We start from the raw sequence: 15,400 nt of genomic DNA on the forward strand, positions 1-15,400 counted from the left end.
TACGAGGGTTGCTACTTAATATATTTCAATTAATATTTATAGTGGATATGGCTTTACTTTTTTTTTCAAAATATTCTCTATTAAGATCAATACGCATCGACCGCTTCTTCGGGTGTAAAAAAACGTTGACCCTGCGATTTATTTTTGATCTGCGGGAATAAGAAGAAATCATTATTTTGACTGTTCAAAAACGTTTTGATTTATACTTAAGTGTGAAAACTTGCATTGTCGTGATGGAGAATGAATCATTTTCGGTGATTGGTTTCCCTGATTCTGGAAAACAATCATTTGAAGCACGGGGATTGAGAATTTTCAGCATTTCTTTGCACCAATCGGCACAAGCTGCTTTTTGAGCGATTGCCAAATTATATGACATCCAATCTTTTTGGCATCCAAATATTCATGCAATTTTTAATGTATAATTAGTGGAACTAGTGCCCAAGTATGCCTCATTCTCACGGTATGTCACATGACAATCTTGCAATATCGGTTTTCGCACTGCATCGTTGTTTTCTGGCACAACAGCCGATTTTGGACGATTTTCACGTTCTACCTACGTGCACCACCAAAAATGTCAAACTTTATGATGACAACTCGAGATTTGACATATTCACATCAGTGTTGCCATATCTCTTACTTACTTAAGTAGCCACCCTCGTATGTCCTTTACATCTATACGAGGTCTGGCTATTAAATAACGAGACTGCGCGCCTAGAGGGCGCCCTAGACGGGTGGGGTAAAATACGAGTAGTGCGTTTCCGTCACTATTATAGTATTTGTGCAGTAGCGTTTTGAAACGAACGTTTTTTTTTTTCACCATGTGAGACGAAAAACAGGAGCAACGTATCAATCTCAAATTTCTCGTTAAATTGGAAAAATCGATTTATTTTTTGATTTACCCATCCCTATTTACAAGTTAAGATATTGACACAAACCATCCATTTTCAAACAGACGACACATGCTTGAATGAATTTTACTTCCGACCCCTAGATGTATCTGTCAGCATAAAAAGTTTACAGTGGCTTTATGACGACCTCATGAGAGTGGTCGCCATGTTTAACTCAAACTACGACATAAAATAAACTAGTTTTGTTCTTTTTTTTTAGTTAAAAATACTATTGAGCCCATGAAAATTTTTCGAACGTTTTAATTGTGCATTCCAATAAGCGTTCACAACGTCTGAAATACTTTTTTGGGCGTCCCACAAAGCGACTACGTAAAAATCAGTTTCCACTAAAAAATTCAATGACTTACAAATTATAACATAACCTCTTTAAGCTTTCACTTTATTTTTTCTGTTTTTACGTTTTTTATTATTTACCCCAGCGCTCAAAACGTTTCATAATCCATTCCAGTTTAATTTACGATTATAACGCTCTGGACTGTGCGGAAGAGGAACGGGAAAGACCTTTTCTTAGAGCAAATAACAATGTCGTGATCCATCTCAATATAGGCGGGTAGGTAACCCCACAGGAAAACGTCCATAGGAACTTCGTGGAGGCCAACTATGTTTTCTAGAGACTAATTTGCCAGGAAAAATTTCAGTAGCTCGTGCCAGAGATCTATTGGACTTATGTAAAATTGCTCCGTCTTGCTGGAACCATATTATTTGGTTAAAAACATTAAAGTTTTGCAGTTTAGGCACGGATAAGTCGTTTAACATGTGTTCATAACGCTCTGAATCAAGTAAGTGCCAATATAGAGGTTTCTGAGGTTTGTATTTTGGATTGGTTGCACTCCAATAGCGGCCATTTTGTTTGTTGATGTGTTTATTAAGATGAAAATCAGCTTCATCCGAAAACAAGATGTTGTGAACGAGCTACAGTCGTTGAATTACCGTTTTTGTAAAAGTTACACACGTATAACGTACGATCCGCTCCCGATAAAATCTCCAAGAGCTGCTTTCACGCAATAAACTATCCAAAGTTGCACTTTCTTTTGAGACACCCTGTATAATAACCATCTAGTAACAAAGTAGGTATTTATCTTGACAGTGAAATTGAATTAATTAAAAAAACTGTCAAATAAATGATAATGAGTAATGTCATAATGTAATAAAGATTTTAACTTGTGATATATTTTTAAAAGGTAATTTTTTTAACTTACTATGAATAAAATCTAGTAAAACATTCAAGTATTCACGCTTATGAGATTGTACAACGTTTTTAAATTATCTTATATTAACTTTATTGCAAATGAAATTGCTCTTAATACTTTATAGTAAATAATCAGGCCTACGAAATGAATTTTTAAAGCTTAATTAAAATTATTATTTTTAGATACTTTCTCTTTTGAAAATAAATTTTTAAATATTTAATTATGGAAGGATTTCAAAGTCAAGAGTCTGACTTGCAAATGGTCATCGGTTTAGCAAGACATATGAATGATGGACGTGCTAAAAGGACAAAATCAAAATCTAGTGCGACATATTTGGCTATACAAGAAAGTTACAAAGAAAAACTGGTTGGTTATTATTAATTAGTACCCTCTTTGAAACCCTTTTCGTTATCACATTTAACAATTCTAAAATGTTGCTTTATGTTTTAATTAAATTGAAGAATGAATACAATATTTATAAAGTTCAATAATCGCGATTGACATAACCTATTTTAAGAATAAAAGAAAAGATGCGTTTAATAGGAAAAAAAGAATTTTGTATACTCTAATTTTTAAAACTTATTTTTCAAATAAATGTGGAATGTTTTATTGTTAATTTATGAAATAGAAATATTTTTTTTAATTAATGAAAGAAGTTTACTACACGCCATCTAACTTCTAATATCTCAAGCACACCTCAATCCTTTATAGTTAACTGCTAACTAATATGGTGAAATATATTTAATCTTTTGGTTTACAATTAAGAGATGGCATTGCAATTATATATACGTCAAATTTATTAACAATCTTACAATTCATTATTATTTTGTACATTACTTAAGACTTTTGCCTGAAAGATGACGTATTATAGTTAACTGCTTTTTAATGTAATACTTCAGATCTTTTATTGACCATTATATAGTTATAGTTAACTGCTGTACGATTAGTTACCTTCCCATTCACAATTAATAGATGGCGTTGTAGGTGGTCGTGTTTATTAAATATGCTTTAAGGGATACTTATTTTTTTTAGCAAAAATATAAAGATTCAAGAATGCTAAGATATCAAGAAATGCAACTACCTCACAGGCAGGTTTGCGACATGATCGCTATGTACCTCGGCCTGGAACCCAATGAAGTATTAGAATTTGTAATTGATCACGCTAGACAAGTAGACTTTTTAAATAGTTTTCTCACCAAAGGTGGCATTAAATGTATTCTATACTATTATCAAAAGGGCACAATATATGATATGAACAATTATTTTTTAAGTAAGTTATCAATAAATATAGACAGATACATGATACGTCGATATGAAACCGCCATTTTGTATCCATTTATTAATTTTGTAAACAAATTAGATAAGTGGTTTCTCATCTTCTTCTTTATATCGAAAATCATTCATTTTTGCTAGAAATAATAAAGCTAAATTAGCTTCAGTTAATTTTTTTTTTAATTTATAATGTTTAACACAGAAATGATAAAGAATATTTAACAGTGAGAAATAGACGAAATCTTTATCGATAAAATTCGATGTCGAATCGATTATATTGTGAACTTGAAACAAAACTAATATCTCGATACTTTTTAGAAAGTGGACGAGGAGCGCCACCTGCAGGTGTTAGCTCTATAGATTTCTATCGCTTGTTCGTAACAGATGGCGAATTTGTAGGCGCCAAAGGAAAAGTATTTGCCGTATATAAAATAAAAGATATCAATATTGATTTAAAAAATATATACGATGTGAGTAATCTAATAAATAGGATAAGCATAAGCAAATTGGACGTCATTTTTATTAATTTCATAGTTTTTTATTTATTTATAGGAAGTATTTTACGTTCAATTTGATACGAATTTTGGAGAGATTAGTTTTGCCGCATTGGCATATGACGTATTGGCGGAATTAATAAAACCGTTATTATTATTGTGGAAAGATTGGGGTGATTTACCTAAAACTGAAATAGGTCGAATGCAGAAACTTAATTTTAATGGTGATTTCGAGGCTTTCATCACGTACCTCGATAGTAAGTATTCTGATCCAGAGGAACAGGGAGAGTGAGAGCTGTTGAATATTCGATACAAATATCGAATTTATGAATAATTTTAGGGATAAAAGAAGATTTGAGTGGAATCGTAACTTTCAATTATGATCCCGAAGTGTTGGAATCGATCGATTGTGAAGAAAAACGGGAGAGGGCGTATTTCGATAAACAACTTACCGCCCAAACGGAACTTACGGTCAGAATTTGGTCGAAGTTGATAGAAAAAGTGAGATAACAAAACGGATCAATGTCGATTTTTGGAACGTGAAATTTTTAATTGAAATTTTTAGTGCCTCGTTCAGTTTAGACAATTAAGAAGAGAAAACGAATTTGTTGGTCCCGTTGTTGAAATCGAGTACTGGAGAAGGCAATTGACGCGATTTACTTCCGTGACGGAATTTTTGGAAACCGAAGAGTGTCAAACTTTTATAGAGTTTATTGAATTCATCAACAACGTACAAGTGCTGAAGGTGAGAAGATTCATACACAGAAATGTCATTTTTTTTCTTACCTTTGAGATATACAGAGCACTATTTCAACAGAATTGTCATTTTTAATAGGTTATATTTCCTCTAAACGCATCGACAAAATTCCGTATCTGTTCGGTTTATTTTTAGTTTTCGAGGTAGTAAAATCCATTTATCGATATCCTAGATGTCGAAAATGTGTACTTCGGGTTTTACCAATTATTGAATTGGTTTTTTGGCTGGATGTATGACTTACACGTTAAGGTTTTACTTTGAAGGAAGTTTAATTTTAGAAGATGGAGGCTTTAGATGCGTCGAAACATAGACAGCAAGAAAAAAAGTCAAATATAATTGTTGTTCACGTTTTCGTTCATTCGACTTTTATTTATAATCGAATTGTGAGCTGTCTCTTGATTTTTTTAAGCAGACCGACGATCGGAATCGTTTTTTGATTAGGTTCGGTTTACTTTAGCTTCGTTTGGGTCGAATGTACATCTATTTTAGCTTCGATAAGGTTCGTTTTATTTTTCCTTCGTTTAGGTGAAGTTTACTTTAGCTTAGATTAAATTAGTTTTACTTTAGCTACGTTTAGGTTAAGTTTACTTTAGCTTTGGTAAAATTATGTATACTTTAGCTTCGACTACGTGAGGTTTACTTTAGTTTCGTTTAGGTTAGTTTTACTTTAGCTTCATATAGATTATTTTTACTTTATCTTCGATTAGATTAAGTTTACTTTAGCTTCGATTAGGTTATGTTTATTTTGGCTCCGATTAGGTTAGTTTTACTTTAGCTTTATCCCTTTATCTTCGATTAGATTAGTTTTACTTTACCTTCGATTAAGTTAAGTTTACTTTAGCTCTGATTAGGTTAGTTTTACTTTAGCTTTATCCCTTTATCTTCGATTAGATTAGTTTTACTTTACCTTCGATTAGGTTATGTTTATTTTGGCTCTGATTAGGTTAGTTTTACTTTAGCTTTATCCCTTTATCTTCGATTAGATTAGTTTTACTTTACCTTCGATTAAGTTAAGTTTACTTTAGCTCTGATTAGGTTAGTTTTACTTTAGCTTTATCCCTTTATCTTCGATTAGATTAGTTTTACTTTACCTTCGATTAAGTTAAGTTTACTTTAGCTCTGATTAGGTTAGTTTTACTTTAGCTTTATCCCTTTATCTTCGATTAGATTAGTTTTACTTTACCTTCGATTAAGTTAAGTTTACTTTAGCTCTGATTAGGTTAGTTTTACTCTAGCATTCTCCCTTTATCTTCGATTAGATTAGTTTTACTTTACCTTCGATTAGGTTATGTTTATTTTGGCTCTGATTAGGTTAGTTTTACTTTAGCTTTATCCCTTTATCTTCGATTAGATTAGTTTTACTTTACCTTCGATTAAGTTAAGTTTACTTTAGCTCTGATTAGGTTAGTTTTACTTTAGCTTTATCCCTTTATCTTCGATTAGATTAGTTTTACTTTACCTTCGATTAAGTTAAGTTTACTTTAGCTCTGATTAGGTTAGTTTTACTCTAGCATTCTCCCTTTATCTTCGATTAGATTAGTTCAACTTTAGCTTCGTTTAGGTTGAGTTTACTTTATGTTTGATTAAATTATGTATATTTTAGCTTCGATTACGTTAGTTTTTACTTTAGCTTCGATTAGGTCAGTTTTACTGCAGCTTCGATTTGGTTATTTTTAATTTAGCTTCGATAAGATCAGCTATTTATCCATGAATTTTGATGCTTTATCATTAATTTCGTTTTCAATACGAATCTAGTGAGGTTGTACCCACGAACGTACTTGTTTTCGCAGATTTGGAGAAAACACGTAGCGGCTGTATACGAAACCCGAAACGAAGGTTCGGATAATGTAAAATACCTTTATTCGATGGAAAAATATTGGGAGCCTCTATATAGATTAGATCCGGATGATTTACAACAATACATACCGCCGCTTTTGAACGCCATCAGAATGGTATTTACTACATCAAAATTTTATAACAGCACCGGAAACGTCACCGCGATTCTAGTGAAAATATCCAATCAGTTGATCAAAAGGTGTCGGCTTTATTTGAATTGCAACGAAACGAAAACGGTGTGGAACCAACCGAAGGAAGTGGTTTTGAATAAAATTAAGGTAAGTGCGGTTCCGGGAGGTGGTGAGGGTCGATACGATATTCAACTAGGTCAAAAATAACTGTGGATACAGAATACAGGATATGTAGTTGCTGGACGGACCTTTGTGGTCGTTTATGATTCTCCAGTTGATAATAACATCCAGAAGGTATCATCAGTTTGAGGATGACATACTGCGGATCAAGAGTTACTGAAGTAGGCTTCGAGCGAGTGCAAAAGTTGATCAGCAGGAGTTTAAAAGAGAAGATTAAAATGATCTTCTACCTCAGTAGATATGTGACAATCATGAGTTGCGAAATTGGCTCTTGAGACAAAATGGTCGACTGTTTACAGTGTACAACAGCATTTCTTTGCCACAACTGTTCGAAAAATTCAGGGAAACATCATTCTCCACGAAGACAATGCGAGCAATCACGCATCAGTCCAAATAAAAACGTTTTTGATCAGTCAAAATATCGAATTGATGCGTCATCTGCCTTAAAGTCTTTGTTTGGCACCCAATCATTTCTTCTTATTGCCGCAGATCAAAAATGAATTGCGAGGTCAACGTTTTTCTACACCTGAAGAAACTGTTGATACGAGTTTTGGACGTACTTCAATCGGAATAGAACCCTCCGAACCCTTTTATCTATTCTGTCTGTTTTTACATGTTTATTGCTGTTTTTCTTCTGATTTAATTGTCAATTTATATTTTATGACGTTATAGATATGCTTGGATTTATATTTGCGATATTTCCAATGTTTCAAACACACCGAAAAAGTAATGGAAGAGAACAATGAAAAACCGTTCGAATGTTCGGAAATGTACATTTTCGGAAAATTCGAGTCTTTCAAAAAACGTATGGAACAAATTGTGTTCGTATTGAAAACAACTATCAAATATTCAATTTTGCAAAGTAGCACCATCGAAGGTATCAATGAATTTGCAAATAGGTGAGAACGACTAACCATTAATTAACAAAGGATTTTTTTCTCTAAGTATTTGATAATAATTGTAGCTCTTTTTGAATTTATTAACTAAAGTTTTAACGAGTCAAAAAAATCATATTTAACTTTGTGACCCTGTATTTCAGAAACCCGATGGGTTAAAAACTTGAGAATAGGTGAATTTGTAGAGTGGATTTTTCTCAATTGGATGATTTTGTTCATGATGCAATTTTGTGAAGGGCTCGAGAGATAAATCCAAATATATAACACCTTGACATATTTAGGAATCTTCTTTGAGTAAAAAAAGATACTTAACTTTGAATCCCTGTATCTCAGAAACCCGATGGGTTGAAAATTTGAGAATAGGTGAATTTGTAGAGTGGATTTTTCTCAATTGGATGATTTTGTTCATGATGCAATTTTGTGAAGGGCTCGAGAGATAAATCCAAATATATAACACCATGACATATTTAGGAATCTTCTTTGAGTAAAAAAAGATACTTAACTTTGAATCCCTGTATCTCAGAAACCCGATGGGTTAAAAACTTGAGAATAGGTGAATTTGTAGAGTGGATTTTTCTCAATTGGATGATTTTGTTCATGATGCAATTTTGTGAAGGACTCGAGAGATAAATCCAAATATATAACACCTTGACATATTTAGGAATCTTCTTTGAGTAAAAAAAGATACTTAACTTTGAATCCCTGTATCTCAGAAACCCGATGGGCTAAAAATTTGAGAATAGGTGAATTTGTAGAGTGGATTTTTCTCAATTGGATGATTTTGTTCATGATGCAATTTTGTGAAGGGTTCGAGAGATAAATCCAAATATATAACACCTTGACATATTTAGGAATCTTCTTTGAGTAAAAAAAGATACTTAACTTTGAATCCCTGTATCTCAGAAACCCGATGGGTTAAAAACTTGAGAATAGGTGAATTTGTAGAGTGGATTTTTCTCAATTGGATGATTTTGTTCATGATGCAATTTTGTGAAGGACTCGAGAGATAAATCCAAATATATAACACCTTGACATATTTAGGAATCTTCTTTGAGTAAAAAAAGATACTTAACTTTGAATCCCTGTATCTCAGAAACCCGATGGGTTAAAAATTTGAGAATAGGTGAATTTGTAGAGTGGATTTTTCTCAATCTAATGATTGTATTCTTGATGCACTTTTATCAAGTATTCGAGAGATAAATTCTAAGATATAACACCATGAAATATTTGGTAATTTTCATTGAATCAAAAAAATAATAATTTGATTCGAGCCCCTGTATTTTGAAAAGCGAGTTTAGCAAAAATTTCAAAATTTGATTAGTTGTAGAGTGAGCTTTTTTAAGTTCAAGAGATATAATCAAAGTTAGAGTACCAAGACGTAATCTGGTCAAAACATGATAGCCCAGCACTATATATTTAAAACAAATTAATTATTGAAACTGTGGATGCTTGTGAAGTAACTATTTCTCAATTTATGGTCTTATTTTATTTAGCTCTATTACAGACAGTACCAATAGAAGATGTACTTTGAAAATAAAAGTGCTTTCTCAATTAATCGTTTCTAAATATGAAGTTCTAGAGGTACAATCAGTTAGACTACCATGAGAAATTTGATTATTTTCAAATTTGATATCAATAAAATAATTACTTTAGGAGCTTTATTACTAAGGTTTCTAAAGATATGATCAAATTTATAGTACCGTGATTTGATAGTTTTCCTTTTGGATTATGAGTTTTTTTTTTTAATTTTCATTCGTAGATTCATAGATTTTCATCGGAAAATATCAACTCAAAAATACGATGCGCTCAATCATCGCCTACCGTATTTCGAAAACGATTATAAAGAATTCAGACAGAACGTTGTCGATACAGAATGGGACATGGAAGAATTCGTTGGAGCTTCTTTAGCTAAAATGACTGACGTCGATAATGTCCTCAGATTATTGAATAGGTACTGATCCTGAGCTTTTTTTTCACCGGGGGCAGATTTATATTTAAACATTCGTAGATTCGAGAAATTAAATTTGGAGTGTCTACATTTGGAGGAACGTTATTTGGAAGCGATGGTGATGTTTCATTCGGAATTGGAAGTACTTAGAGACAGATACAACGAGGAGAGACAGACGCCACAGCTACCGAGAAATATGCCGCCAGTTACTGGTAGGATCATGTGGATCAGGCAATTTTATAGCAGAATCGAAGAGCCTATGAATATATTTAGGACCAAAGAGAGAGTGAGTTACATTTGAGTTTATAAGACTAGTTTTTGTGAGTTTTTTCAATATGAAATTTTTATTTTATCATTCTTAAATGTGTTGGGATGATTATAAAGGCGAGCAATGATTGAAAATTGGAAAAAAAATGTTTTTTTCCTCACGTTATAGATATTATATTGTTTCCTCGTTCCTGTACGTATATTTTCGAAACGTTCGGTTCCTTTTGACACATTTTGGGGTGGTTTTTTTTCCAGAATTAAAAATATAGGAATAATTTGATATTTCAGGTAATGCGTCACAGGAAAGTCCAAAAATGCATCCAATTGTTCAACGCCATGTCGATGGTGTTCGTTCATTATGAAAATATTTACCATAAGGCGTGGTTTACTTTTGCCGGACAAGTTCGTAACTGTTTGTTGGTTCCTATTTTGACGAAACATCCCAAAACTAAAAGATATCAAGTCAATTTCGATAATTATATCATTGAAGTTATTAGAGAAACGGAATATACTTACAAACTTGGATTACGTAAGTTATTTTCGGTATAATTGGAAAATATTTATTGATTTATTTTAAGAAAACGGATAAAGGTTCTAAAGTTCAATCCTCAATGTGAAAAATCTATAAAAATAACAATAATGAATGAAATAACAACTTTATTGCATTTTTGCTGAATGAAATTTTGAAATCTCTCACTTTCTTAACTATTTTGGAAGCTTCTATCAATTTGGAAAAATATATCTGCAAAGAAGTTAAGAAATTTCGAAAAGTTTTTTGTTGATACCTTTATTTTTATAATATTTCTAGAGAATTTATTGTTGAAAAATGAGGATTTATGATTTTGTCGATTATATAAATATATATAGTGCCATAGTAACAGAAAGGAAGTTGAAAATTTTTCAAATTTGAAGAGTTTTGTCTTTTTATATTACCTGTATATTTTTTTACTAAAGTTATTGTTGAAATATGAAAATTTATCATTTTAGAAACTAATTTTATCAATTTTATTTATTTGGAAATATATGTAACATTACAGCAGCACAATGAAGGTGGTGAAATTTTCAAAATTGGTATTTTTTGGTTTTTACTACTCCTTTTATAGCATTTCGCGACATTTATAAATACTCTAGTCATTATAGGGGGTTGATCACGGAAAATCCACATACTCAGTATATTATCACGTAAAAACTTGTATTTTGGCATCCTAAAACTATTCTCAATATTCACATTTAATTGGATTGTCGCAATTTTTTAAGTCGAAGGTCACAAAAATCGAGTCTTTTTACATTATTTGCAAATAACTAGTTTTCTATTGGCTATACGCCATTTGTATCCATTATCAATATTGTAGACCATTAAATTTTCTACAACTTTTATATTGAACATTTTCTTATACCTTGAACTGTTTTCGAGATAGAGGGCGTATAGCGCGCTGTCAAAGAATTGTATGATGTCAACTGGTAGTTTTGATCAAAAACTCTTATATATACATATAGCAGCACACCAGCAAAAGGGAAGTTGATGAATTTTCAAAATTTCAAAATATTTTTGGTTTTTACTATGTCCTATATCGTTTCTGTAGTAAATGTATTGGATATTTTCCCACTTCATCGAACTATCCGACGAAATTTTATTTATGAATAAATAAATAGCAATAAAAAAGTTTTTGAAGTCTAAAGTTTTTGATTTTTTGGAAGACTTCATTCTATTTCTCCTAGATTTATTCATGAAATATCATAATTTATCACTTTCCGAATTATTTTTGAAGATTTTATTAATTTGGAAAGATATATAGCCTCCACCTCTCATGTGGTGGAAATTTTTCAAAATGGGGTGTTTTTTATTTATTTTTAAATTCCCATACCTCGATTGAATATGAGAATTTATTACTTTTCAACCATTTTCGGATTTGTATAAATAATTGAATATATATGGCAACAGAGCAGGGTAAAAAATTAAATTTCAAAATTGTCTTGATCTCTTCGAAATTTCTATATCATTTTTCACAAAATATTTTTGATGAAATATGAAAATTGGACACTTTTTATAAAACTTATTTATTAAAACTTTAAATTCACCATTGTGGTAACTATTTTGAAAAATATTATCTTTATTTAAGCATATTTTTAAAATGGAAAGTTTTTGCTTTTTTTCTAGTTAATATATCGCCTTTATTATTAAATTTAAAAATCACTTTTCCACCATTTTAAAAACATTTTTTAAAACCATGATTTTTTGAATTCTATTTCACCTAGATTTATTCATGAAATATTATAATTTATCACTTTCCGAATTATTTTTGAAGATTTTTTCAATTTGGAAAGATATATAGCCTCTCATGAGGTGGAAATTTAACAAAATGGGTTGTTTTTTATTTATTTTAAATTCCCATACCTCGATTGAATATGAGAATTTATTACTTTTCAACCATTTTCGGATTTGTAAAAATAATTAAATATATATGGCAACAGAGCAGGGTAAAAAATTAAATTTCAAAATTGTCTTCATCTCTTCGAAATTTCTATATCATTTTTTCACAAAATATTTTTGATGAAATATGAAAATTGGACTCTTTTTATAAAACTTATTTATGAAAACTTTAAATTCACCATTGTGGTAACTATTTTGAAAAATATTATCTTTATTTAAGCATATTTTTAAAATGGAAAGTTTTTGCTTTTTTTCTAGTTAATATATCGCCTTTATTATTAAATTTGAAAATCACTTTTCCACCATTTTAAAAACATTTTTTAAAACCATGATTTTTTGAATTCTATTTCACCTAGATTTATTCATGAAATATTATAATTTATCACTTTCCGAATTATTTTTGAAGATTTTTTCAATTTGGAAAGATATATAGCCTCTCATGAGGTGGAAATTTAACAAAATGGGTTGTTTTTTATTTATTTTAAATTCCCATACCTCGATTGAATATGAGAATTTATTACTTTTCAACCATTTTCGGATTTGTATAAATAATTGAATATATATGGCAACAGAGCAGGGTAAAAAATTAAATTTCAAAATTGTCTTGATCTCTTCGAAATTTCTATATCATTTTTCACAAAATATTTTTGATGAAATATGAAAATTGGACACTTTTTATAAAACTTATTTATTAAAACTTTAAATTCACCATTTTGGTAACTATTTTGAAAAATATTATCTTTATTTAAGCATATTTTTAAAATGGAAAGTTTTTGCTTTCTTTCTACTTAATATATCGCCTTTATTATTAAATTTGAAAATCACTTTTCCACCATTTTAAAAACATTTTTTAAAACCATGATTTTTTGAATTCTATTTCACCTAGATTTATTCATGAAATATTATAATTTATCACTTTCCGAATTATTTTTGAAGATTTTTTCAATTTGGAAAGATATATAGCCTCTCATGAGGTGGAAATTTAACAAAATGGGTTGTTTTTTATTTATTTTAAATTCCCATACCTCGATTGAATATGAGAATTTATTACTTTTCAACCATTTTCGGATTTGTATAAATAATTGAATATATATGGCAACAGAGCAGGGTAAAAAATTAAATTTCAAAATTGTCTTGATCTCTTCGAAATTTCTATATCATTTTTTCACAAAATATTTTTGATGAAATATGAAAATTGGACTCTTTTTATAAAACTTATTTATGAAAACTTTAAATTCACCATTTTGGTAACTATTTTGAAAAATATTATCTTTATTTAAGCATATTTTTAAAATGGAAAGTTTTTGCTTTCTTTCTACTTAATATATCGCCTTTATTATTAAATTTGAAAATCACTTTTCCACCATTTTAAAAACATTTTTTAAAACCATGATTTTTTGAATTCTATTTCACCTAGATTTATTCATGAAATATTATAATTTATCACTTTCCGAATTATTTTTGAAGATTTTTTCAATTTGGAAAGATATATAGCCTCTCATGAGGTGGAAATTTAACAAAATGGGTTGTTTTTTATTTATTTTAAATTCCCATACCTCGATTGAATATGAGAATTTATTACTTTTCAACCATTTTCGGATTTGTATAAATAATTGAATATATATGGCAACAGAGCAGGGTAAAAAATTAAATTTCAAAATTGTCTTGATCTCTTCGAAATTTCTATATCATTTTTCACAAAATATTTTTGATGAAATATGAAAATTGGACACTTTTTATAAAACTTATTTATTAAAACTTTAAATTCACCATTGTGGTAACTATTTTGAAAAATATTATCTTTATTTAAGCATATTTTTAAAATGGAAAGTTTTTGCTTTTTTTCTAGTTAATATATCGCCTTTATTATTAAATTTGAAAATCACTTTTCCACCATTTTAAAAACATTTTTTAAAACCATGATTTTTTGAATTCTATTTCACCTAGATTTATTCATGAAATATTATAATTTATCACTTTCCGAATTATTTTTGAAGATTTTTTCAATTTGGAAAGATATATAGCCTCTCATGAGGTGGAAATTTAACAAAATGGGTTGTTTTTTATTTATTTTAAATTCCCATACCTCGATTGAATATGAGAATTTATTACTTTTCAACCATTTTCGGATTTGTAAAAATAATTAAATATATATGGCAACAGAGCAGGGTAAAAAATTAAATTTCAAAATTGTCTTCATCTCTTCGAAATTTCTATATCGTTTTTCACAAAATATTTTTGATGAAATATGAAAATTGGACACTTTTTATAAAACTTATTTATTAAAACTTTAAATTCACCATTTTGGTAACTATTTTGAAAAATATTATCTTTATTTAAGCATATTTTTAAAATGGAAAGTTTTTGCTTTCTTTCTACTTAATATATCGCCTTTATTATTAAATTTGGAAATCACTTTTCCACCATTTTAAAAACATTTTTTAAAACCATGATTTTTTGAATTCTATTTCACCTAGATTTATTCATGAAATATTATAATTTATCACTTTCCGAATTATTTTTGAAGATTTTTTCAATTTGGAAAGATATATAGCCTCTCATGAGGTGGAAATTTAACAAAATGGGTTGTTTTTTATTTATTTTAAATTCCCATACCTCGATTGAATATGAGAATTTATTACTTTTCAACCATTTTCGGATTTGTATAAATAATTAAATATATATGGCAACAGAGCAGGGTAAAAAATTAAATTTCAAAATTGTCTTGATCTCTTCGAAATTTCTATATCATTTTTCACAAAATATTTTTGATGAAATATGAAAATTGGACACTTTTTATAAAACTTATTTATTAAAACTTTAAATTCACCATTGTGGTAACTATTTTGAAAAATATTATCTTTATTTAAGCATATTTTTAAAATGGAAAGTTTTTGCTTTTTTTCTAGTTAATATATCGCCTTTATTATTAAATTTGAAAATCACTTTTCCACCATTTTAAAAACATTTTTTAAAACCATGATTTTTTGAATTCTATTTCACCTAGATTTATTCATGAAATATTATAATTTATCACTTTCCGAATTATTTTTGAAGATTTTTTCAATTTGGAAAGATATATAGCCTCTC

The 15,400-nt window shown here is 29.4% G+C and overlaps 1 protein-coding gene across 1 annotated transcript in view; it reads left to right on the forward strand.

The window, feature by feature from the left end:
• Positions 1 to 2,013: 2,013 nt before the first annotated feature.
• LOC130894000 (dynein axonemal heavy chain 8) overlaps positions 2,014 to 15,400 on the forward strand; it is a 73,038-nt gene continuing 59,651 nt past the window's right edge. Inside the window, exons 1-12 of the mRNA XM_057800479.1 lie at positions 2,014 to 2,089; positions 2,281 to 2,464; positions 3,131 to 3,368; positions 3,689 to 3,840; positions 3,923 to 4,121; positions 4,205 to 4,365; positions 4,430 to 4,609; positions 6,412 to 6,735; positions 7,441 to 7,667; positions 9,424 to 9,615; positions 9,673 to 9,898; positions 10,168 to 10,408. Of these exons, the coding sequence (XP_057656462.1) occupies positions 2,321 to 2,464; positions 3,131 to 3,368; positions 3,689 to 3,840; positions 3,923 to 4,121; positions 4,205 to 4,365; positions 4,430 to 4,609; positions 6,412 to 6,735; positions 7,441 to 7,667; positions 9,424 to 9,615; positions 9,673 to 9,898; positions 10,168 to 10,408 (2,284 nt within the window). The 5' untranslated portion in view covers positions 2,014 to 2,089; positions 2,281 to 2,320. The remainder of the gene's footprint in view (positions 2,090 to 2,280; positions 2,465 to 3,130; positions 3,369 to 3,688; positions 3,841 to 3,922; positions 4,122 to 4,204; positions 4,366 to 4,429; positions 4,610 to 6,411; positions 6,736 to 7,440; positions 7,668 to 9,423; positions 9,616 to 9,672; positions 9,899 to 10,167; positions 10,409 to 15,400) is intronic.

This window comes from Diorhabda carinulata, chromosome 5 (assembly GCF_026250575.1).
Source record: "Diorhabda carinulata isolate Delta chromosome 5, icDioCari1.1, whole genome shotgun sequence".
NCBI lineage: Eukaryota > Metazoa > Arthropoda > Insecta > Coleoptera > Chrysomelidae > Diorhabda > Diorhabda carinulata.